Source organism: Brachycentrus maculatus, unplaced genomic scaffold, assembly GCF_059751285.1.
Source record: "Brachycentrus maculatus isolate JH-2025_06_01 unplaced genomic scaffold, ASM5975128v1 h1tg000068l, whole genome shotgun sequence".
NCBI classification, from domain to species: Eukaryota; Metazoa; Arthropoda; class Insecta; order Trichoptera; family Brachycentridae; genus Brachycentrus; species Brachycentrus maculatus.
The window spans coordinates 982,638-1,010,431 of record NW_028280822.1 but is presented as its reverse complement, the minus strand read 5'-3'; the positions used below and the strand labels follow the sequence as shown (position 1 = coordinate 1,010,431).

Genomic DNA, 27,794 nt, shown 5'->3' with positions numbered 1-27,794 from the left:
ATCTATATTGTTGGGTAATATATCCAAAATAAAACACGGTTTTTTGGATTGAATTCTACATTTATTTATGTATATATTAATACGTGACGCGTTTCGTCTTCTTAGGACATTATCAGTGTTTGATAATGTCCTAAGAAGACGAAACGCGTCACGTATTAATTAATATATACATAAATAAATGTAGAATTCGATAAAAAAAGTGTTTTACTTTGGATACATTACCCATCAATTCAATATGGAATTCTACCAACTGTCTGCAGTTACAATAAATAAAAAAATCTGTGTTTGATTGACATTTAATACATAAAGTAAAAGGAATGTCACATCCCTAGCAAAAATCATCTACTGATCTCCAAACCTGGTAGCAGAAGGACGAGGTAAGGTTGTAGGGGATTCGGATCAAGAGGAAACGGCTAGGGGGGGGGCGGCAGCGGAGGGTGTCCCTCCTCCCACCCTGGGGCAGATGGACGTTTCACGCATAATTTAGTGACGGCAAATGGATTCAATCGACGGTCGGATGGATGTAACTAGCTCTAGGCAGCTCCAGGATCTACAAAAGGACTTATTGTAGTACCTAGGAGTTTCCGCTTCACTGGATGTAGTATCTGCTTCAATTCTCTGACGCAGTTGAAATATACACATTTCCGAGAGAAGAAAGAACCTACGTAAACTCCTACATTTTATTTTCAGTATGTTTCAGTACTGTTGGATAATACAGTGAAACCTCTATCTATCGTTCCTCGAATAATCGTTTTCCCGGATTTATCGTTTATTTTTCTACCACAAATTAATTTCATACAAAAATAGATCGCATCGATCGTTTCTATCCACCGTTTTACCGCATTCATCGTTTAAATTAGATATAATTTGTCTGTTTTTTTACATTCTTTTTAATTTTCTCAATTTGATACATTCGATGACAATATTTTTATATGTGAAACAGACTATCGAAAGCTTGTGAAGAAGTCTGAAGATCTTTGGGTTCTGTTCAACTTTGTATTTTTTTTTAATAAATACATTTATTTACATCTTAAACTTGTATTCTTAAAATTTCAACCTACCAATGGTTATGCAGATTAGGAGGACGGTATTTTACTCGATTGTATGTCCTTGTGTATTGACTTCTTTATCCCGCATTCACTGTTTTCCCGCATTCATGGTTTATCTCAATAGGTCCCTTTAAAAACGATAGATAGAGGTTTCACTGTATATCCAAAATTAAACACGGTTTATTTGGTTGAATTCTACATTTATTAATGTATATTTTAATACGTGACGCGTTCCGTCTTCTTAGAACATTATCAAACACGTTATCATAATCATTTTTAAACACGTGTTTGATAATTTCCCAAGAAGACGAAACGTATCACATATTAAAATATACACAAATAAATGTAGAATTCAACCAAATAAACCATGTTAAATTTTGAATATATTTCCCAACAATTCAATATGGAATTCTACTAACTGTCTGCAGTTACAATAAATATGTTTAAGTACTTTCAGTATACAAGAGTCGTTTAATTTATTTTTTCTATATTGAAAGCATCATTTGTCCGCTTTCATAGTGTAATGGTCAGCACGATTTGAGGTCCCTGGTTTGATTCCCAAGGGGGGGCGGTCAAATAAATATAAGTGATTTTTTCATTCTAATATTCATTCAATATCACCCCTGAGTGGTACTTGACGCGGATGGCTGATCACCTTTCCTTCATGTGTTATCGATCAAGATAAACGTTTGTATGATGCAGTGCCCTATGCACTGTTGGGGTGGGTTTGAAGATATTAAAGAATTGTTAACTTTGGTATGGTTAGATATAAGGTGATTAGTAAATTCAGAAAAAAATATTATTATTAAGGCACCGTAGATGTTCTTTAATTCTAATATTGGATTTTTGCTATGTTTTTCCTATGTAAAAGGCTGGACAATTGAAAGAATTTAGTTTTTAAATTTACTATTAAAATGTTGACCATTTATTAACCTTAACAAAATATTTATAGAAGTATAATATGTAAAAGCATACAAGAATTATTACTTTTTGCATCGTTTTTATATCGGTATATCGTTTATTGACATGTAAGGTAACAAATTATTTTTGACATCTCATCAAAGATGAAGAAGAATATGGAAGTCTGGGCATTTACGGGGCTGACGACCGTCATAGGCTGGTTTAAGTGATCACTTTACACACGTGTAACATTCACCAATTCTACCCATTATTGACAACCACACTACTCAAATTCTTGGAAGTTCTGTATATATGAACCAATTTAGAAACCTTGTTTTTGAATCACTAGAACTTCACTGGAGACATCTATTGGTGAGATGTAAAGAAGCTTTTTACTAAGCAGAAACTCTTATATTAGTATGTGAGGTCCGAATCCTGGATTATAATCACACACATGAGAAACGCCAGAAAAAAACATTTTAATTTTTATTATTTAAGCTTATAATTTGACCAGACAATTTATTTACAACATTTTGAGTGTGTCCAAATACTTGTTCAAAAAGTCTGGATTCTCTCCAATTACAGGAGTTATTTTCATATTATTTTTTGACATCTCATCAAAGATGAAGAAGAATATGGATGTCTGGGCACTTACGGGGAAAATGCCCAGACTTCCATATTCTTCTTCATCTTTGATGAGATGTTGTAAGGTAACAAACATATTTCCAGTTAATATAAAGTGAACGTAATGTAGAGATTTTGGTCTAACGCGTAAAATATTTAAATATTGAGATTTTTATATGAAAAGGTTTTAATGTGTTTTCAAATCAAGTAAACATATTTTTAACACTCTCCTTATCATTCATTGTTCACTTTGCAATTAACCACTTAAAATTGGTATAACACAAAGTGAACGATGAATAATAAGGACATCTATTGGTGAGATGAAAAAAAAAATATGAAAAATAACTCCTTTAATTGGCGATAATCCAGATTTAAGAACAAGTATTTAGACTCAAAATGTTGAAACATATTTTTATTTAAATGCTCTAGAGATGCAATTTTAATCAAATGATATCAGTAAAATATACATAAACATATTTTGACATTTTATAAAATGAAAGTTGAGTTTTAATTGATCAATGTTATGATATTTTCTGTAGTTTAAAGACTAAAAATAAAAAGTTTAACACGTCATTCTTCGTTTTCACGCACAGTGTTATCACTTTTTGGTCACGACATAAATATATCCTTGTGAGCTTTTCATATATTTGGATTTATCATAATATCGTGACAGAAAGTTGAAGACAAAGGAAGAGCCCATTGCGGAATCAATACCACCACACACGAACATACACATAATTATGGTTTCATTTATTTGTTGAGCATTACCAGAATTATAGCAAAAATATAAAATATGATTAAAGAAAAAGAAAAATATGAAAGTCTGGCCACTCATGGGGCTGACGACTGTCAAGTCAAGCGTTGGTTTAAATGATCACTTTACACACGTGTAACATTCACCAATTCTACTCATTATTGACAACCACACTACTCAAATTCTTGAAAGTTCTATATATTTGTGATATATGTGTGTATATATATATATATATATATATATATATATATATATATATATATATATATATATATATATATATATATATATATATATATATATATATATATATATATATATATATATATATATATATATATATATATATATATATATATATATATATATATATATATATATATATATATATATATAATATATATATATATATATATATATATATATATATATAAATATATATATATATATATAAATATAAATATATATATATATATATATATATATATTTTTTTATATATATATATATATATATAAATATATATATATATATAAATATATATATATATATATATATATATATATATATATATATATATATATATATATATATATATATATATATATATATATATATATATATATATATATATATATATATATATATATATATATATATATATATATATATATATATATATATATATATATATATGTATATATATATTTATATATATATATATATATATATATATATATATATATATATATATATATATATATATATATATATATATATATATATATATATATATATATATATATATATATATATATATATATATATATATATATATATATATATATATATATATATATATATATATATATATATATATATATATATATATATATATATATATATATATATATATATATATATATATATATATATATATATATATATATATATATATATATATATATATATATATATATATATATATATATATATATATATATATATATATATATATATATATATATATATATATATATATATATATATATATATATATATATATATATATATATATATATATATATATATATATATATATATATATATATATATATATATATAATATTTGAACCAATTTTGAAATATTTATTCTTCTTCAACTTTGATAAGATGAAAAAAAAATTGTAAAATAACTCCTATAATTGGAGATAATCCAGATTTGTAAACAAGTATTTAGATACACTCAAAATTATGTAAAAACTAAGAATATATCTTCTCAACAACATTTTGAGTTTGTCCAAATACTTGTTCACAAAACTGGTATTTCTCCATTTAAAAGTTATTATTAAATATTTATTTACAAAAAAAAAGTATCAGGACACACTCAAAATATAATTTGCATAAAAAAATGTTTTCCAGCGTTTCCCAGTATGTAAAAATAATCTGGCAAACAGATCATGCATACATCCAAAAAAAGGGTCTCTGCTTAATACAATCTTTCTCAATCCAACATAGATGGTCGTTGTAAACTCATATGTACTGTGTCACGAGATTAATGATATATCTAGGAGTAGTGTGGTTGTCAATTATGGATAGAATGTTGCACGTGTGTAAAGATATCATTAACCAGTCTATGATAGGTCACGAACCCTGTAAATATCCAGACGTCCATATTCTTCTTCATCTATGTTGAGATGTCACAAAAAGTTAGAATAGCTTCTTCATATTACCCTTCTTTGTTCTCTTACTAGGTGAAGCTTATGGCCACCACAAATAAGTCGTTTTGTTGTTCTGTTACAAGCCATTTTTTGGCTTTCTCCCAGGTCAGACTAGTATCCCGAAGTTTCGCTGAGTACAGTCAGTGATTGGTCATCAACAGTTTTCCAGGGCTCTGAAATCTTCAATGTTGGAAGAAATGTGTGGAATATGCTCTCAGATGGTATTCTCAGGACAATATAGGAATATACTGGTATTCATACTATGATGAAAGTATTTATTGTAACTGCAGACAGTTAGTAGAATTCCATATTGAATTATTGGGTAATATATCCAAAATAAAATACTTAGTGTTTGATAATGCCCTAAGAAGACGAAACGTATTAACATAAACATGAATAAATGTAGAATTCAATCCAACAAACCTTGTTTTATTTTGAATATATTACCCAATAATTCACGATGAAAGTAGACTGAAGTAGATAATGCAGTCGAAATGCAATCCCTCGGATGACTGCGCGGCAAAACGATCTATGCTTTTTGTCCCAATGTTGAAATAAGGAAAGAATGCGAATCTCAGATAAGCATTATCGATGAAATTAAAAAAGATGTGCTGAGATAGTTTGGACACATAGAACCAATGAGCGAGGAAAGAAAGAAAGGCAAAACAAATATATGAGAATTTCGTTGGAAAAATAAGCAGAGGAAGACTGAAAAAAACTTTGCATGATCAGATATGTCAAATACTTGAAAGCGGTCAGATAATAATAATTCAAAATCTTAATAATCGGTGGGTAAGAATGTGGAGGAGGCGAAGAATCTCTGCACAGACAGAGTGGTGTGGCGTTCTATTCTCTCTGCCTTTCCCTGCGCAGAAGTGGCGCGATAATTAGTTAGTTAGTTAGTAATAGTATTAATTACGAGTGCTCATATTCCATTAAGATAAAAATAAGCTACAAAGTTCGATAACGTAATCAAAGTTCTGGACACGGGACAAAATCTCAATTTAATTACCTAAATATATTATAGGTACATTATATATAAGTAATTCAATGTAGTGTTTAAAAATAGTTCTCTATAACAAAGAAATGTATTTAGAATTAAAACTGAAAATAAGTTCAATTGATATTTCATCGGCGATAAAGAAGTTTGAAAGAAGAAAAATTGAGATACAAAAACGGGATCAAAGTATTTATAGAGCTTACAAACTGATTGAAACCCCTTGTAGAATGAAAGTTATTATTTTTGTTTCTGAAAAGTATGAATTTATTCTCAAAGGTGATTTTAAACATTTTTTAATTAAAATGTATTATTTTAAGTAACTTTCCTCGATCCTGGTCTGTTGATACAATGTTGAGGTACAGTACGCAAAACGTACAGTTAACAATGAACTGAAAAAATGCTGTGTGAAAAAATATTTGTGTTAGTGATGCATATTTCCTACCTTTTGTGTTTTTTATGCCTATTATATTATATATTATCATTATATTATATATCTTTTTCGCATCGTGAATATTATATAATACATGCGAGTTATGTATGTAATACGTTTAAATAAATACATAATTTTATTACACATACGTTAGTATTTTTATATAAATCTTTCCCGTTATTATGTATCACAAAATATGTAAATAATTACTTTTATATGAAATACCATATTTATTTTAATAATACATAATATTATCGTTCAGTATTTTTTTGATCTGAAAATACGTATACAACATTCAGTAAATAATTTAATTTTTATTTATAATTCCCGATTAATAAAAATTATATTGTTTCATTGAGAAATGCCAATTAAAAATGTTGATTAAATTATTCAATTTGCTTTGTTAGTTTAGTCTCAGTCTTTTTCAATCATTTTTGGGGCGCTGTAATTTCTTCGGGGCATGCCTCATTTCCTTTTCTGTTTCAGTGTCGGTTACGCTATCTTTCCGTCTGCTAAATTATCACGTGTCTTTTGTGGCAAAATTGAAAGATTAATATTTTCATAAAATCAAAAGTGGTACTTACGGTTGTACACCACAAAGTAATTGTTTCCATTAATTGATTCGGCAGTCACTTTGTGGTAAATTCTATGCATTTTTAATTTAAATTTTACTTAGGAAATACCACTATTTCTTAAAATCTATTATGATACGTGTTTCGATTCATTCGCATCATTTTCAAACACCATAATGTATGACTTACTTGAATTTGAAGTATGTAGGTAACAGCATAACAATAACTAAAGCTTGGTCTTTATTGTTCTTGTTACAACCGAAGAATTATAAGAAATATACCATCCTCATTCTTCGATTTCCTAAAAACACAAATGCAAGTTTCACATACGTTGTTTGATAACGATATTAAATGCATCAATACACGTATCTCAAGAGATGGAAATAAATAGTGGTATTAACTAAATAAACGTTAAATATAAAATGGATACATATTACACATTTTAGTGTGTCCAAATACTTGTTCACAAAATCTGGATTATCTCCAATTACAGGAGTTATTTTCGTATTATTTATTTTTTACATCTCATCAAAGATGAAGAAGAATGTTGTTTCTAAATTGGTTCATAGAACTTCCAAGAATTTGAGTAGTGTGGTTGTCAATAATGGGTAGAATTGGTGAATTTACACGTGTGTAAAGTGATCACTTAAACCACCCTATGACGGTCGTCAGCTCCGTAAATACCCAGACTTCCATATTCTACTTCATCTTTGATGAGATGTCAAAAAAAATTATAGATATTACCATAAAGAAACTGACAGATCAATCAATGAAACTCAAAATATTGTTAAAATGGAGTAAAGTAAAAAAATATATATATTTGATAAAATAATATGGTGATAAATATAATATTTTTTTAAAAATCATTGACCCCTGTCACTTACTTACACACTATATGAAGCCGGCAGGCAATTTTTATATGTTCTTCGGGAAAACCCTGAAAACTATTTAAATAAATTAAAACATATTTTAAATACAATTAGTGAAGTATTAATTACTTAATAAAGGTTAAGTACTTTTGCTATATTTAACGCTTAAAATTTAATTTTAAGAATAGAGCATTACTATCTACGGGTTTTTAAGTATCTCTTTTCTCGGTAGGTTCTCGGTATTTTTATTCAATCGGTCTCATTGCTAGTGATGTTTTTTTTTGCGTTTTATTTCCCTACCCTTACTATTCTACCTTTAGATTACTTTATTATAACTAAGCCTTTACGGATTATTCTTTTAAAAAAATATTAAGATTGATGTCAATACCAAAATAGACAAAATGTATTTCATAAAGTACAACCTACTAATGAGTTTTGACCTGAAAATAAATTAAAATTTAAGGTTTTTAACATTTAAGTTATGTTCAACAGATGGCGCCGTTGTTGTGCAAGGTTGTGATAAAAGAAATATATTTACATTTCCACGTAGTATATGACTATATATATATATATATATATATATATATATATATATATATATATATATATATATATATATATATATATATATATATATATATATATATATATTTATATATACATATATATTTATATATAAATATATATATATATATATATATATATATATATATATATATATATATTTATATATTTATATATATATATATATGTATATATATATATATATATATATATATATATATATATATATATATATATATATATATATATATATATATATATATATATATATATATATATATATATTTATAATGCTGGGAATGCTGGGAACAAAGTGAATGGTGCACTGAAATCAGAAATAGCAAATGAAAACCTATCAGCGGTAGCTAGACTGGCAGTGCACAACGGAGTCCTAGTTCCAACTCTTATGTATGGGAGTGAAACATGGAGTTGGCAAAACGAGGATGAAAGTAGACTGAATGCAGTCGAAATGCGATCTCTTATGCGACGTATGATAGATGTTTGAGTAGTGAAATAAGGAAGGAATGCAAAGCTGAGATAAGCATAATCGATAAAATTAAGAAAGGTGTGTTGAGATGGCTTGGACATGTAGAACGAATGAATGAGGAAAAGGAGCAGAGGAAGGCCGAGAAAAATATGGCACGATCAGGTATGGCAAATTCTTGTAAGTGGTTAGGTTAGGAGTCGTAATAATCGGCGGGTATGTATGAGGAGATGCATGAACGTGGAAGAGGCGAATAATGTTTGCAAAGACAGAGTGGTGTGTCGTTCTATTCTCTCTTAGTAGTAGTTAGTTAGTTAGTTTTATATATATATATATATATATATATATATATATATATATATATATATATATATATATATATATATATATATATATATATATATATATATATATATATATATATATATATATATATATATAAATTAATATTAAATATAATAATAACAGATAAAATTTGAAAATATACACGTTGGTTTTCGAAATGATCGTAATATTTGACATCTGTAATTCCTTTTTTTGTGGCTAAGTCCTTGTAATCTCAAGCTCACCACATCATCTGAGAGATTTAAAAAATAATATAACTTTTATAGATAATAAATAATCTTCTGTATGAATTCCTCTTTAAGCATAAGAGTTAAGTCACTTTTTTGAGAGGCACAGAGTAACTATTTTGGAGTTAGATTTAGATCAAGCAGTAATAGTAGATAAATGAAAGTGCGAAGTTAAAAAAATTATAAAAAAATAAAAAATCTATCTAAAATTTACAAAATTGCTAAATTACGAGGAAAAAAAAGAGTTGGAAGGTATCCAATCCAAAAATAAACACAATATTTTTTTCTAACCGACTACCAAAAAGTCCATAATGTTTTTTTAAATCCATGTGGGTTCAGCATTTTTCACGTTAATATTATTTACATACTTGAAAATATTACAAATATTGAAGAAAATTCGCTGAAACCATTCGAGATGGTTGGATTTGTTCATTTTATCATTATTTTAAAACAAAATACCGAACTATGACCTTATTGACGAAATGTAAAATTTTTGTATACGACACACAGTAAATAATGTTTCTTTATTGTTATGTTGAAACAAATTAAATTTCTATCATTATACTGATTTAAAAAAAATACAAATGCAATTATCTCCGCATGCCAATTTGTGAGTTTCTGCTTAACACATACCATTTAAACCTTGTAGTGGGTATTTCTGCTCCTCGAATTTGATTATTTGAAATCTTAAAATAAATCTGAAAAGAAATATATACCAGTACAGAATATGTTACTATTTCAATCAGGTAAGCGAAAAAGTAAGTTTCCATTAGTAATATCATATTTGGCTATCCCCTTTAACATCGGATTATTTCTTTTTTACCGAGAATAATGAGACAAACTTTTTTACCGAGAATAATGAGAATAAAAGCACACTTAAATATCTCGATATCTGCCAATGTGAGCTTATTTAACCAACTGAAATATTATATAAACTATGATGAATATAATTTCTTTAAAACCAACGGGGATAAAAACCACTTCATTTTTCAATTAGTCACACTGAAAATCAAAGAACTTCTTTGGTTTCAAATATTATTTTCCTTAATTACTACGATCAGTTTTATTTTGTGCAACCCTAATTTTTACCCGAGCATAAAACTTTAAATGTCATTGAATTTCACCTTTTTTAATTACTTTTTATCCGAGCAGAAAACTTTAAATGTCATCGAAATTTGTCGTTATTAATTACATCATCGTTATGAAACCCCGTAATTGGTACATTCATACTTACTAACTTACTACCTAGTAATATGTTTACTAACATAATATAATTTATTTCTTCATCCCAACTCCTTGCCAGATCCTACGTCCTTTGTTTTCATCGTTTATTTTTAAATGTTTTTTTTTCACAGTCATATTATTTTTCAAACTTATTTCCATGTTTTATAAGTTCTATTCTAATATTTTATTTGTTTGTAACATTTATATAATTTTCAATCATTTCAGGTAATTCACGATGGTTCCGTTCTTCAGTTAAATGTTTGCTTCAATGTCCATAGATGGCACTAGTGTTGTTGACTGCGAATCGTAATAGTATTTATTACGGGTTTAATATTTATAATTGAACGACTTTATTACCAGAATTTAGAACCCTTGTTATATTTGACATTTGAACAAAACGTAACAAATTAAAAATGCAATATTAAACTAATTAAATAAATGCATGCTCCTGAAGTAACAGTCCCATACACATCTACACAACTGACATAAAAAAATGTCGTTACAAAAAGTATTTATTATATGTGTATAAACATATATATGAACATACACACACACGCACACACACATACACACACACATACACACACACACACACACACACACACACACACACACCACACACACCACACACACACGCGTAAGTATTAGCGCTCGTTAAAATTATCTTACTAATCCAGTTAAAACAAAAAAAAAATATTCTTTTGTGAATTTCTTTCGCTCGACACCGATGTGTCGAAAACCGATAGTGATCGCAGACGCCATTCGTTATGTTTAACGAGATTTCCAATTACAATTACTATCCGTGCCTATCCGTGTCTGGTGATTAACGTCACTCAACGCAATACAAGACATTTATTTCATATATACAATAGTATATTTGAAAGGTTTCAATGTAGGTTGTGTTATAATTTTTTTACTCTGATTCTTGTTTTGTTCATAGTGTGGTCAATAATACCAATTGGTACGGTGAACAAAATATTAGTTATCTCAATACACAGAGCATTAACCATGAACCAAGACAGATATCAGTTGACTATTAGGCAGGTCGTTTATGCGTTAGAAAGAATTTCGTTATATTTGAAATCACGTCTGAAAACTATAGATGTTTTCTTTATAATTAAATTTGACATATGCGTCATTATCAGCTAATGTCAATTTTTATCCATTTATAACTATACTTCGAAATTGATTGAAATTTGTTTTCTTACTAAGAGTCGTTAAATAAATAGATAATACACAATATTCATAATTTTTAATAAAACAGAAATAATAAAGAAATTGATAATGTTTTGAAGTTTGTCTGAAGATTTATTTCCCGCGTTAACTATGTAAAATTAGGAGCGAATGTGTAATATGTTATCATAATTCGGCACAAAGCTTAATTGGTGGTCAAATAATCCGTTTTGTTTTCGTTTAATTATAACTTGTAACAATAGATTTTAAAATGTATAAAATAAACAGTAGGTTCTACCATTGATATACATACATTCGTGGGTACATAATGCGTTTATAATCTCTCTAAATACCATATTTGTAATATTAATACTGATATCTCTGGGAAAATAAAAACTTTAATTTGTTTTAGATCACCTTGAAAATTATACATATAAACAGGTTATTGAGCTGATCACATCCGTTGAGCACATTCCGAGGATATTTTGCAGAATTCTTAGAAATGTAACGAGGAATAAATCGTAATGATTATCCAGTGATCAGCTTGCTGCAGACAACGCTGTTTGTGTATTGTCTCGTATGGTATAACCCCCACCCACTCACGATTTATGATCTTAGATTCTCCACCACATGCACAAGATTTTGCAAAAACACACGCGTTTTTTTCTGTGAGTCACGTTGAAATGTGTAACCCGTGTAAACTGTTCGACAGGTGATGGAACACTATCACATATAATGTCGGTATCTCCGGATTCTTTGTTCTGGGTTCTCGTTAACTCAAGGTGGATCTATGATAAATATAGAGACTACAATCAGGGTCAAATACGGGGTAAAACAGAAGGATAAACGTGGAACCTTTGCTAATTTTATACACATGCTGCACCCACGAAAAAATACTATTTTTAAATGTCACATTTATTCATTTTACATTGTTTATAATATAAAGTGTGTCCCTGGTTTCATACAAGTTGTCTTTGATTTGAGTTTTGGTCTTTTCCTTTTCCCCTTTTCCTCTTTTCCTCACTCTTTCAGGTATTTTCTCAGAATTACAATTGCGTAATTTTGTACCTGGAAATAGTAGAAGTACTTTGTGTAACTCATTTTATGTGAATGGCTTGATATATGTTACTATTCTGTAAAACTCCAAATAAAATATTAAAAAAAAACTTTTTGCTGAGGGTCATGACCGTTCTCACTTCTTGTCCTCAAAAAAAAAAGTTATGGTCGTCTTCCACCTCTCCCGACACACAGCTAACAGCATCGCCCTAACCACTGATGAGCTTTGATTTATTTAGTCCATCCTGTGGGCGATCTTTCTCATCTACTACCTTCGACCCCTCTCATGACCATTAACTTTTTTGAGGCTGTTATTGTTTATTTTAGGGATGTGTCCGGAAAACTGAAGAACTCGTCTCAAACAGACTTAGGAAAGTCTGTCATCTACATAAAGCTCTTCTAAGGTAGAAATGCTTGTCCTTGCAGTCCAGGGAATTCGGAGCATATGTTTCCAATACTACATTTCGAAGTCATCGATACTTTTCATTTCACGGGCTATTATGGTTTATTATTCTCCTTCATATATAACAAAAGGAAAAACTAGTTCCCTAAGTAGTTGAGTTTTAGTTGCCATGGATATTTATGAAAAAAATACGTTACGTATATGCACAAACATACCCAAACATACCTCAAAATATACTTGTTTACTATGTGTACTGTTTATATTGTCATTGTGTATAATAAGATTTACACAATAAGATAAATATGTGAAATTTCTGAGGCGATACAATATTCGATAATTGGACAATAATTGAGAGTGAAATTTCAAGGATGTGTCACGTTTTTTAGGCACATTTCATCGAGAGAGAAGAAAGACGTAACATAGGAGAAGGAAAAAAAGCGATCATATCAGACAACACATATGAACAATGAGGAAGTACGCAATGTGGGAGTAATATTTATCATTGTGTTTTGACAAACCTTACGAATCAAAAACAAAATTCGATACTACAATAGATGCAATATTTTCTCGTTATCTCGAAAATATCGTATCACGGCCATGTGGTACGTCTAATATTTTAGTTATCACAAACTATTAATATCAGTCATACAAATTGAAGCACCGAACAATGACACTATAAATATTGAATAAGCAGAATATTTTTTTAAACTTTGTATTGCTAAAAAAAAAAAAAACTTAAATGTTTCCTTTATCTGTATTTCTTACACTCAATCTTTCTTTTTCTACACGTTTCTGTACACGTGACAGAAGACTCACTTCTATCACCTATACGGTGCTGCAAGGGTATTTATTTATTTATTTACTTGGGTTAAAAACAGCAACATATTTAAAAGAAAACATTAAGAATGTACATTAAACAAGCCAATTATAGTTAACCACAGAAACATAAAGATTGGTACAAAATATTTCGTGTACATCTAGTAAATGAACACGTATCTATGAATGAAAATGTGCATGTGTATTGTGTGTAAGAGGATGTATGTGTGTGTGTGTGTGTGTGTATAATGTTTATTCTAGTGGCGACATACATACGATGCAGAGAAGGATAGTTTTTAAAAATCCTGAAAGGACAATATACCATTCGAATTTTATTATTCATTTATTATATTTATTTATATTTATTTAAATGCCAAATTACGTATAACGTACGAGAAAGTTGACTATTTAGGCGTAACCTATGTTCAGCCAAAAGATTTGAATTGACAATTTGAATCCAAATGTTATTTGTTTAAAGAATAAGTACGAATTATATAATAAATATGGTAAAAAAAACACTAAACAATTGGAGTAAGCCCAGAGATTGTGCAGCAACCCTAGAAATTCGTTGTCTCATTTTTACAAAATTGACTATATTTTTACGAGTTGTATTTTCTGTTTATTGTAACATATGTATTTAATTAAAAATGGGCTGGATTCTATCTTCATATAATCGAAATTAATATTCTTGTCCATAGAAAATTCATGCAACCTTTTTTTAAAATAATGTATCAAAACTCAGTATTCGTCAAGTCGTAACTTAATTATCTCTAAATCCAGGAAACATTTTACTCAATTGATTTCTTCTTAAAAACTCCATTTATGCATTGAAAAAATAAGTTTTTCTTCGAAATAATTATAATGTTTTGAAAAGAAAAGAGTTATTGCAAGGTAAGGAATAATTATTTTTATTGAAATATTTTTTATACATATATTTAAAAAAAAATCCAATTCACATTCTTAAAAAAAAATCGGGCGTGGACAAACATGTGACCTCTCTGGTGGTCTCCGGTGGAATGAATTCTATGTTTGCGAATATCCCCTTAAATAATATATCTTCGCTATTTATATACTTGAACAAAATATGTATAAAATCAAAACATGAAAAAAATATTTTCGCAGGAATATTTTGTAAGTGATGCAACCGGTGACGTCATGCGTTAGCATAATGATTCAATGCTTTATGACCGAATATTTTTATGAATGGAAAATATTTTTTTTTTGTACATTTATCAGAACGCTTACGGTCTCTGGTTAAGAAATATCACTTTATTTTTATTACCAAAGTTTACTAAAAGTTTTGACTTGTTAATTTTTTAAACGTCAACACACATTATAGTTTCTTACTTTAAACTGAAAATGATGAATCACCTGAATACCATTGATTTTAAAATGTATGTTAACTCTTTGGTTACCAATATTTGATATATATGTTTTCGGTACTTTAGCAGGAAATACAGGATCCGTCAGGTCGGAAGTCATGATTTATAAAAGTATCAGATATAAATATTTTGGACAGTGTATTAAGGATTTTTTTCAGGGGTGTGCAAAAATTTTCGATTCACATTTTTTTTGAAAATTAGTTGAACATCGAAATTTAAAAAAAATATATCAATTTTATCTCACAATAAGTTATAATTTTACAAAAATACCTAACGAGAAACGAGCAAAACTAAGAACATTATACCAATTTTGTTTCCACGAAAATTAAGTTGTGTAAAGCTGTGATATTATTTTTAAAAATTTAGGTGTCAGGGTTTATGAAAGATATGTAGTAAATTGATACAAATATAATACAAATATCGCAAAACTATAATTACACGCATCCCTACTTTATTTCATTCAACACCAGATGTCGTTAATTGGGTCGGTAGTCATTTGATTCGCAGTGTTATACGCACGTGGTAAAAAGGAGGTGGGCAGTTAGTAGCAGTTAGTCGATTTTATGTAACCTGTTAGTCGATTTTATGTAACGTTACAAACATTTGGTTAATTAAACTCCAAGAGTTTTTTCCGTGGCGCCGAAGATAAAACAATGGCACATAATGTTTGTAAATTATCGAAAAAATTTTACTTTTGAGTTATTTATGTTAAAATCGTGGTTTTTCTGGCATGGTAACCGCAAAAGTCCTGGTAACCGAAGGGTTAAGTAGTAAAAGCTGCCTGAGCAAAATGCTCACGCGGATGATCGCGTCACTGCCAAAGTTCTGAGTTGAATACCCCCATTTGGTTCATGACTTTGTAATTGGATTTGTATGTTATTATTCCAGCTTCCAAACAATGCAGCTGGAGGTGCAATGCGTAAAACTGGGTAACAGCATACCATAACTTTTAAAATAATTTAAAATAGTTAAAATATTTTTTTTAACCCTTATCCGCACCTAATGGTGCATAGGGCACTGCATCAAATTGACGCAGTGTTACCTTGATCATTACTTACTTGAGGGCAAGGGCAAAGGCTTCAGGAACCAGTCCAGGGTAATATTAAATAAATATTACAGTGTTAAATCACCAATATTTATTTTCACCTCCCCCCCTGGGAATTGAACCCGGGACCTCCAGCGCGGTAGCTAAACACGCTGACCATGACACCACGGAGGCGCACAAAAAAATGTATGGTTAAAATAAAGTTAAAATAAAGGTATGGGTAAATGAGCAAAAGGTTATACTGTGAAAATTGTAAAAAAATATATTTAAAAAAATCTTCCTTTATTTGAGTGTATATTATTTGAAAGGGCCCAGAGCAGACGTGTACTAAGCTTTGAGAATAAGGTCTGCGGAGAATTTTGATTTTTGCAGCAAATCTTGGTCACAACTATCGTCTAGAAAAGGCGATTCAGTTGGCTTGGCCATGTACTCCGCATGCCTCCTGAGATCCTTAATCAAACTTGCCTCTTTTACAAGGCATCAGGCTCGCGCCGCCCAGGACAACCGCCGCTGACAATTCGTCGGCAGTTCTCGTCAGAACTTCGGGACGTGGATCTGAAAGCCTGGAGACATTTTGTGGACTCTATATGTTCCAACCAAGGGAGCGAATATGGTTTTAATATTTTTTTATTATTTGAAATAGATAAAAGAAATATATTAAAAAAAACGTAAGTAAAAAGAACTACGCCGACAAAACACATGAGGTGGCTAAGTCGATCTTTGCAAAAAAAGTTAATAATGTTTATGAATTTATAAATGAATATATGTTTAAATGTATGTACTTGTACTTAACGAATAAATTAAATTAACATTATTTAAAAAAAAATCATATTTTATTTTCACAAATAAAACACCTACGTATAATTAGTCTATTTATCATTTTAGGTGAATGTTTGATTATCCTGTTCCTTTTAGCCCTTCGTCTTAGTATTTTATTATCAATAATAAATACATGATCTAGATTAAGCCGAAACAGTTCTAAGAAAAAAGACATGTGTTATTTCTATTTGCTATATGAGATCAATAATTATTTCCATAACGTATTACAGTTTTTTGCACATGTAATAGAAGCAGGTGTTTTGATATAAAATACAAACCTCTTTTTTCTTCAAAATTGACGTCTATTATGAATAAAAAGGTGGTAAGGCTTAATCCGAAATGAATAAAATCTTCCAAAATCTAAATAAGATTTATTCTCATTAGCATTTAATTTTGATTAAATTGATATTGTGTGGTACTAGAATCGATTTGTTTATGTATGCGCGTATATGCCATACATATGTATATAAATGTATTTAAATATATTAATAGATTACAAACAATATTTTTAGCTTTTCCACTTTATTTTTATTTGACCAGCGATCGGACTGGTCTAATTTTAATCTAATAATATATTAAAACGCACTTCCACCACGAAGTGTCAGTGGATAATATAAATCTATTACATGTATTTATAAATGTGAGTGTATGTGTGTGTGTATATATATATATATATATATATATATATATATATATATATATATATATATATATATATATATATATATATATATATATATATATATATATATATATATATATATATATATATATACATATATATATATACAGTGGGTGGCCAAATTATTAGGGACACTTGTCCTTTTTTGTAATTTTCAAGTTTAAATGAATTTTATGATCAAATAAATTTGTTCTAAATAAAAAATATTATTTATTTTTGTTGCTGGTATCATAATTATTGTTTTTAAGACGTAGCAATGCTGCAAAATATCAAAGAAGTAAATTTTTTTCTCATTTTAGTGTTAATTAGTGAAAAATGGTGTTGGTGTGAGCTCACTTAATATTTTTTTAAACCATTTTCCTGTATGTTTTTTGAGTCCAAGACTTTAAAAAATTATGTATTGTTTAATAATTTATTAGTTCTGCTAATTTAATAAGTTGATTTCAATTAATTTTTAATTAAAATTCAATTTAGTTTGAATTGAACCTTAATATTCTAAATTTAAGTATGGGCAAGTCTTTATACATATCTCCAAGAAAATGTAGGGAAGTACCAACCTAACTACTTCATTCCACATATTCCTAAAGAGAAATAGCAACACTTACAGGTAAATTCGAAGTTAGGAGTCAACCGGATAAAAAGAAAAATTCATAAAAACCCACCTCTAGAAGCAGCCCGCGTCTGAAAAAGTGGCAGAAAAAACGATCACCACTCCGCGTGGTCACCGTAAAATCAGGGACATCTATTTCCAAAATCGTAAAACGTGTGTTGATTTTCCACTACGTTGATAAGCGATGTAGGAATCAACGCCTCCAAAATGACAGTTTGGAGACGGTTAGTCGAAGTAAATCTAATTGGTCGACGTCCAACCAAAAAACTACGCCTGACTGAGGCCATGAAGAAAAAACGACTCTTATGGGCCAGAGCACTCCGGAATATGACTGTTTCGGATTGGAATCAAGTATTTATGACTTACATTTGTATGATAAAATAAGAAGATAATAAAAAATACACATTTTTGCAATCATGGTAATACTTTATAGGTCTGCTTCTAAGAAGAGTCAACATTTAAAATTTTGGTGGAAAAAACTTAATTCGTCCGACGGGGCCCAGGAGAAAAATTCCACCCGGACTGCCTGGTAAAGAGGGCTAAAAACAACCTGTTAGCATAATGTTGTGGTCCATAATCTCATTTTAGGGTATGGGACGCCTCCATATCATGGAAGGGACCATGAGGCAAGACCAGTACCAGCGAGTACTGAAAAGTCGGCTCCAGCCGAGGCTAAGGAATGGTTCCCTGGTGATGAAGAGTATGTGTTTATGCATGAATTGGTACCGTGTCATAAAGCCAGGAGTGTTACCGCATTCCTGGCTGAAAAAAACGTCGGTTGAGTATGTGTTTTGCCTTGCCCGGGCAATTTGCTGGATATGAACCCCATTGAAAACATTTGGAGGCTAACGAAACGGGAAATTGCTAAAAAAGTCATCACCACCAAGCGGTTACTGATAGAAACTCTTATCAGAGTATGGCATGGTAACCCTAATCTTCGGCACAATATAAAAATCTGCATAGAAAGCATGCCCCGACGTTTGGAAGTTGTAATCGCAGCAAAGGGTGTTATTACTAAATATTAAGGTTTTTTCTGAAATTTTTGAATAATCGCTTTTTATGATAAAAATTAATTACTTTTATTAAATGTTTGATTACATTGTTTCTAAATTCTAAATAAAGCACCCCAATCAATAAAAAAATAATTAAACAACCTAATTGTTTGCTCATTAAATTCATTTGAACATGAAAATTACAGGAAATTCGAAGTGTCCCTAATAATTTGGCCACCCACTGTATATATATATATATATATATATATATATATATATATATATATATATATATATATATATATATATATATATATATATATATATATATATATATATATATATATATATATATATATATATATATATTCACTAACATGATAGATGACGTTTGATAGATGTTCGAAAGGTGAAAAAAGGAAGGAATGTAAAGCTGAGATAAGCACTAAATGTGATAAAATGAAGAAAGTTTTGTTGACATGGTTTGGACATGTGGAACAAATGAGTGAGGAAAGAACGGTAAAACAAATTTATGAGGCGAATGTAGTTGGGAAAAAACGCAGACTAAGATCTAGAAAATTTGGGCACGATCAGGTATGTCACAACAGTCAGGCCAATCGAAATAATTATATGAAGCGTTGCATGAACATGTCAGAAGCGAATAATGTTTGCAAAGACAAAGTGTTTTGGTGGTTTATTCTCTCTGCCTACCACTGCGAGAAACCGGTGTGATGGTTAGTAAGATCAGTTACATACATGAATGAGCTGTTTTGTTTAAAATTATACCTTAGAATATACATAAGAATAATAAAATTAATTAAAATGACTAATTTCCCGCCCTTTCCAAGACCCACTTAGCAACGGCCATTGAAAATCTCTACAAGGGTATAATATCTTTGATAATTCTCGGCACTTCATTATATAAGTTAAGACCCTTAAAGAAATGATACCGCTGTACAGACGTGGTTTTAATTTTAGGGTAAGTGAGTGTACCCTTCATTACCCTGGTGCGGTGTGGGTGGGTGGTATGCCGTTATTATTCATATTACAAGGATTCGTGAAAAATGGAGGTATTCATAAAATATCATATCATTTTTGACATCTGAACATACATAGTTGAAGAAGAATATGGACGTCTGGGCATTCACGGGGCTTACGACCGTCATAGGCTGATTCCCATTTTGATTGGATCAAATAGAACTTCCAAGAATTTGTTGAAAAAAAAAGAAAATATAAATATTGTAAGTAGAATTTGTAATTATTTTTACTACTTTTAGAACGAAAACGCAATAAAATAATTAACAGTGTAAATATGGAAACACAAAAATGCAAAAATGTTAAGCTCGAATATCGCAATAAGTTCATTTAACATAAATACATCTATCAAAAACAAGGAGCAACCTGTTTAAAAACACTACTGAAATCATAAAACGACATTCTAAAATAAAGGAAATATAAAACATATTTTATTAGGCGGCACAGCGCAGAACAAAGGCTATTGCACTAGCCAAACTTAATTTCATCTCCGTGAAACACATGCAAAAAGGGCGTTGAAATACAGCCATCATTGTATAATTTAAGGATATAATTTTGGTATTTTTATTTCCACGCCTTCGCTGGTCGTGGAAGTTTATGTTGTCGGAGTTAAATTCGGCGGCGCTGTTGCTGTTGGAAGTTGGGATGTGTAATTTCAGACTTGGAAACCGCAACCTTGCTTCGCGGAAAATGATTTGCTTACCGCAAACGAGTTCATTCACGCACTTGGGATGCTTTGCGAGATCCTAAAACATCCCGTCCACAACATAACAAAAGTTTATCAAAATTCATCTTAATTATAGCTGCGTAGGGGAGGAGTGTAACTAGGAAGGTACTAGTTTTAATAAAATAAAATAAAAATTATATTTTTGATATCTCTACATAAATGAAGAAGAATTTGGAAGTCTGGGCATTTAAGGGGATTACGACGGTGATAGGCTGGTTTAAGAGTTCACTTAACTCACGTGTAACATTCACCAATTCTACCCATGATTAACAACCACATAACTCAAATTTTTGGAAAGTCTATATATACGATTCAATTTCGAAACATTGTACAAGAATCACTATAATTATCACAAGAGACATCTATTGGTGAGATGAAGAATTTTTTGATTGAACAGAAACTCTTATATTTGTATGTGAGGTCCGAATCCTGGTTTATAATAACATACATAAGAAAAGCCAGAAAATATCCTTTTCATTTTTTTATTTTTATTTTAGTTTATCTGGTTATTTTGTATAAAAATAAAATATATTACATTTTTTTACATCTTAACGTAGATAAATGAAGAATATGGATGTTTATAGACCGGTGCGTGAATTCCATATACGCAGGGTGCTTTGCCAGTAAATTAAAAAAAAAGCAGTGCCTATTCTAACTTACCCGCGTGACATAAGAACGCAACCAGTACCTACCCCACCTTAACAAGTAGTACCTAGCTTACCTTACTACTTCTATTACCTACCCTAGTAAGAAGTAACTGTGTTACCTTTCTACCTCCCTCTACTGCCTACCCTAATTAATTATCTATGCACGCCATTGTTTAAAGAGGTTATGACCTGTCATAGGCTGATTAAGTGATCACTTACAGACGTGCAACATTCGCCATTCTACCCATGATTGACAACCACACTGCTCAATTTTTTGGAACTCCTAGATACTTGTATGCGATCAATCTCATGATACAGTGCAAATGATTTAACAACAGCCATCTATGTTGAAAAAAAATGTTAAAATAACTCCTAAGTTTGAAAAACCTAGATTTGTACCCAAGTATTTGGACACACTCAAAATGTAGTGAATAAAATATACTGTACGTTCATCTTAGCACGTTTTAAAAACATTATACGATGTTACACCAGGACAATTTTTTCAAGTACCCGAGGTCGGCTCTAAGAAGAATGATGTCTTCCAGTAGACAGTAATACATAATTTCCTGAATGTTTTTGCTGGTCCCTTGTGGCACATTTTATAAACTTTATAAAATAAAACTCAAAATGTTGTTTATAACTTCATTTATTTTTGGTACTTTTCCCCAACCGGTTTCAACAAACACCTTGTCATCTTCAGGGATGGAGAAGAAAAAAAAATGTTAGGCGGCACAACGTAGAAACAAAGGATATCATCCCATCCTATCATTCATTTAATCGCATTCATTCATACAATTTTATGCAGACGAACACATTTCAACAAATTTTTACATCAAATTTGAAACAAAGGATGCAGCAATACAAAAGCTCAAGTTGAAAGATTTTAAATTCAGAGTGGGAAGTTGATTAGGAATTCAATGACAAATCCTTTCATTCGCGCAGAACCATGATATATTATTCACAAGGCTTCTTCTAACAATCATCCTTAATATTTTATAACAGGGGGTTCCCTGGGAATATGGGTGATGACTATATACTTTCTTTGATTTCCCGGTGTGATAATAATTAATACAAAGATTCAATTGCCTCTTACATCGCCCGAGAAGGATCTTCGCTACTTAAAATTATGTCTATGAGTTGTAATATTTCATTATTTAATTTTATTCCAAAATTTTACAGAACAGTTACATACACACATTTACAGTAATGAGTAACAAGAAACAGGTATTTGTAACATTCCATATACAAAATTTCACATTTCGCTCAATCAATTTTCAGTTGTTCATGTTTTCAGAATGCCCAGAAAATGTACTTTATCCCAGCAAAAGGGGCATATTTTTAACTGAATATTTACCCGCTATAGGGCAGAAAGTGTTGTTTTTGCATTTTCAAGAAAAGGTATTGTTTAATTATTTTTTCAAATATACTTAATATTTTCAAATAGAGAAAAAACCTTCAGGATTTACCTAAAAAGATCCGTTGCATAGTAAAATGTTCAAAAAGTGGCTTGATATTTATTTTTAATACATTTTATTATATTTTTAAACTTTAAAAACGTTCTCCTGAAGAATCAAGTTTTTTGATTTATGACATTCTTGAAAGGAGTGAGTGATATATAATTTAATATAAAAACCTGGAAGAGGGACAAGGTAGGGAGGAAAAGGGGAAAAGGAGAAGATCAAAACTCAAGTCTGAGACAAATTATGTGAAAATTCGGATGCACCACGATATTAATATTGACTTACTTTCTACGCGATCCCATATATAAATTCCCATATATATCTTTGACCAGTTTTGATGAACGATAAATATAGGAACCTTGTTTTAGAGTATGTTTTACTCTTGGGAAGCGCTAAGGTGTCAGTTGTCCTGCTGATCCGACCGGGAACTCTAAAACTTATACGTTCCAGCAATTCCAGCGAATCAATGATTCTTTATACTCGTATTTCAAATATTTACTGAAGAACGCACAAATGTTCGTATTATTAAAATCATATTTTTTTGCTAAGTAATAATTTTTAAAGCATATGCATAAACGAATAGTGAGAGCAAAACTAGAATTAAGAAATTTCAAAAATAATGTTTTTAATAAAAAGGTTTCCACTTGGTACTAGCCGTCTTAGGAAAGAGATGGCTGAGGTAACAATACAATATTAATTATTGATTAAATAAAGGAAATAAATTTGCTTACAAAGCATTCAAAGCAAAAAAATGCATTTTAAAACAGTCCCCAAATAATTTAAACACATTTTTGGAATTTCTTGCGAATATTACAAATAAAATGTAACTCTCGATTGACTCGCAACATCCTCAAATGTAGATAGTAATGGATCTTTTTCTTGGTTAAATTCCTACTTCTTCTTTGTAGACTGTCGGGGTCAACTCTCCTCGTCCTCAGGTTGTAGGTCCTTTTATCGTGGATAACGTCACCTAGGCCAAGCCTGATTCGGACCTTTTCTTTTTCGTGTTTCCTTTGCTTCACTTTGTTTGCCCCTGGAATTCCGCAAGCAGGTCCTGAGATATTGTCAGTCTCTGAGAGAAGAATCACCCTCGCTGCCAGACAGGGAAGTGCATCTTAGCGTTTGTTTCTCCATGAAGCTTTGGTTCATTTGACTATAGAATTTTTACATTGAATAAATAAATAAAAGTTTGGTTAATCGTAATATATTTCAGAGGTTCAAGAAAACATTTAAGAAAATGAATTCATTTATTCACAAAAACGCTAATAACAAAATCAGGGTTGAAATGTATTCTTTACTAATCCTAGCAGCATGTAAGCAATGAAAGCATAAGAAGGAACATATTACATTGACCTTTCAACCGTTGCAACGGTTGGTCTTAAAAATGTCATTTAACGAAACAATAAAAAAACAGTTTCTTATGTTTACCCATTTCGGCTTCTTGTTACGCTACGCTGCATTCGACAAAGTTTAAACACTTTAAACTCGTATATAAAATTGTGTTTTTTAAAACTCGTTTGTTTGATATAATTGAATAATTATTTTGGGATTTTGGCGTACAAAGGTAAAATATTAATTTGCGTTAATATTTTATTTTTAATCTTGAATATAAAATCTTTTGTTTTTATCCAAATTTGGATGTGTTATAAGATATTTATAGCTCTAAAGTCACTGAATCTATGAAATAATGCAATGATCTATAACATACAGATATATACAGGAATTCATATGCTTAAAATGTTATTATTATTTTGAAAGATTTAATGGTTTAATTAATTTTTGCATAGCAGAAAGCACGCAGACGAAGACTTATTTTACAAATTTATAGTAAATGTCTCGCCGGATATTAATGCCATTATATTAATATATTAATAAAAGTAATTCCCCTAAAACTGACGAAATAGTATAGCTATTCTATCGCACGCAGAATTTAAATCGTTACATTTGTATTCTATCGCAATCAATAACCATTCAAGTTGAAAGGAAATACAGCAGATAAAACATTTGATTACTCATTAAAAATAAATGAATTGATTACTTTGAATCTATTACCTTTCGGTTGAACATTAAAAGTATTGGCAAAATAATTATTAAAATATATGTTTATAAATATTTAAATAATATTTAATCTTTACATTATCAAAGCAGAGAAGCTAAGGCATTGTTTTCAATTCTCTATATTCTCTTTAATATCATTCTTACACGATAATTCCTCCCGTCGAGTTACGTTCATTAACTACGATTAGATAAATTCAATGACTTGCAATGCAACAATGAACAAGTATCCTTTAGAGTGGGTATTTTTATGTTACCAATGTCATTAAACACATTCTTCCACGGCTGGCACTTTACTTCTGCGTGTCTTCCATCGTCCGACTTATCGTCTCTACAAAGAGAACTCGTATGAGAAACATTATCAGAGTTAAAAAGTTCACTATCTGTCTCGTCGGATATCAAAGAATCATTATCCACCGGATAACCCGTGATGACGTCTATTCTAATAACTTGCACTGTTTCCGGGCTGGGTATCCTGGAAATCGTAATACTTTTTCTTCTTTCCTTTTTATCATCAGGTAGAGCGATACTCTTTCGGCTTTGAACATCATTTACCGCTTCCTTTTTCTGCGATGCTCTACTGACTTCCTTCTTTCTTAATGCTTCATTTTTTAACGCGGCGGAGTTTCGTTTGGCCGCCGTTTTATCGTTCATGTTCTTGAAGAATGAGTCATTGTTGTTCGATGTTTCGTCCACTTCGAGTCTCGGGAATCTGGTTTCTGGTCTGAACAAAGAGATGACGGATGCGTCATCGTCGAGTCCGATGTATTGTTCAAAGGCGAAACTATCGTATTCCGTGGAAGCTCTGCTGGAGGAGCGGCTGCAGATGTCTTCGTCGTTGTTATTCTTCACGAACATTCTGTGCAAGTGGCCCGAGCAGTGTTTGGGGACCGTCTTGTACTTGGCCCTGCGCTTCAGGCTGGTCTTGGCGTCCGCGTTGAGGATGTCGGAAGGCAGGTCCAGGTTGGTCACTGTAAGGAAGGCTGGACGGAAAACATTCTTGGGCGTTTTAATCTCAGCTATTTCCGGCGTTTCCGAATGGCAGAGCGGAGTCGTTGACCCGGAGTCACCTTCGATTTCGTTCGGTTCGAGACTGGTGAGGTGGAATCTGCAATTATACTTCTCAAGTTTTAAACATGCTCGCCGATAATCGATAAATTTATTTACAAAAAAACTTTTTGGAACACTGACCTTTTCATTGGAAATTTAATCAACAACTTGAATTGGAATAAAAAAGACTTTGGCAACTATACACGGTAAAAAAACGCAATATAATAATTATGATCGTTAAAATAATGGAATAAGGAAAATAATATTTTATTAGGAGGTCTTGGTCCGAAACCGGAAATCAAAATATAAATCATCTACGTATGTTCAATACATAATACCGGCTTGTCCTTCAATGTCTGAGGAATTATTACACGGTATATTATACAATTGATATTAGATAATATAATAACAAGGTGTACTACAATATGTTTAATAAAACTGAATTAGATTAACAATAATTGTAATAATATTTTGTCTAACTTACACAGAATAAATATAAAACAGAAATTCGGTTTACATGACATATTCGGGATTATAGGTAATTCAATCACACTTCCTTATTAGTAATATTATTAGTGTTCCGTTGTATTGTAGTTGGCTATGTAATTTATTTTGTCCGCCTCTGTAGTGGTCTTGTCCCGGGTTCGATTCCCAGGAGCGATCAAAATAAATATAAGTGATTTTTACTCTCATATTTATTTAATATCAATCTGGACTGGTTCAAAAAGTGCAAGACTGATCGTCCAGCCTTCATGCTATTAACGATCTAGATGACACTGCGTCTAAACGATGCAGTGCCATATGCAACATTGGGTGCCGATAATGGATAGAAGAAGAATAATTAATATTTGCTCTGTATATATTGTACAACATATTAAAATTAGTTCATAGATAATAATTTATTAATAAAAACAAACCTCTCTGGAGTATATCTTCGAAGCCATTCTCTCTCATCGTGGGAGGAATCAGCTAACCTCCTCTGACAGTAGTGTCTCGGGCTGGCCGCTGTGTTGCTGTCCCTTTTCAATCCGTGTCCCGAGGTTTCCCGCCTTTCCGATAGTTTGGCGCGAAAACACTTCAT

At 30.4% G+C, this 27,794-nt stretch overlaps 1 protein-coding gene across 1 annotated transcript; it reads right to left on the bottom strand.

The window, feature by feature from the left end:
• Positions 1-413: 413 nt before the first annotated feature.
• On the bottom strand, positions 414-27,794 carry LOC148311296 (uncharacterized). The gene is made up of 3 exons (XM_088256819.1): positions 27,631-27,794; positions 25,921-26,771; positions 414-454 (listed from the first exon to the last, which is right to left on the bottom strand). Exons 1-3 carry the CDS (start codon positions 27,792-27,794, stop codon positions 414-416), a joined length of 1,056 nt encoding a protein of 351 aa, XP_088112945.1.

Coding starts and splice junctions, on each gene's coding strand:
- LOC148311296 (XM_088256819.1), bottom strand. CDS start 27,794: ATGAAGTGTTTTCGCGCCAAACTATCGGAAAGGCGGGAAACCTCGGGA. Junction 26,772..27,630: donor CGAAGATATACTCCAGAGAG/GTTTGTTTTTAT, acceptor GTATAATTGCAG/ATTCCACCTCACCAGTCTCG. Junction 455..25,920: donor GAATGTGTTTAATGACATTG/GTAACATAAAAA, acceptor CATCTGCCCCAG/GGTGGGAGGAGGGACACCCT.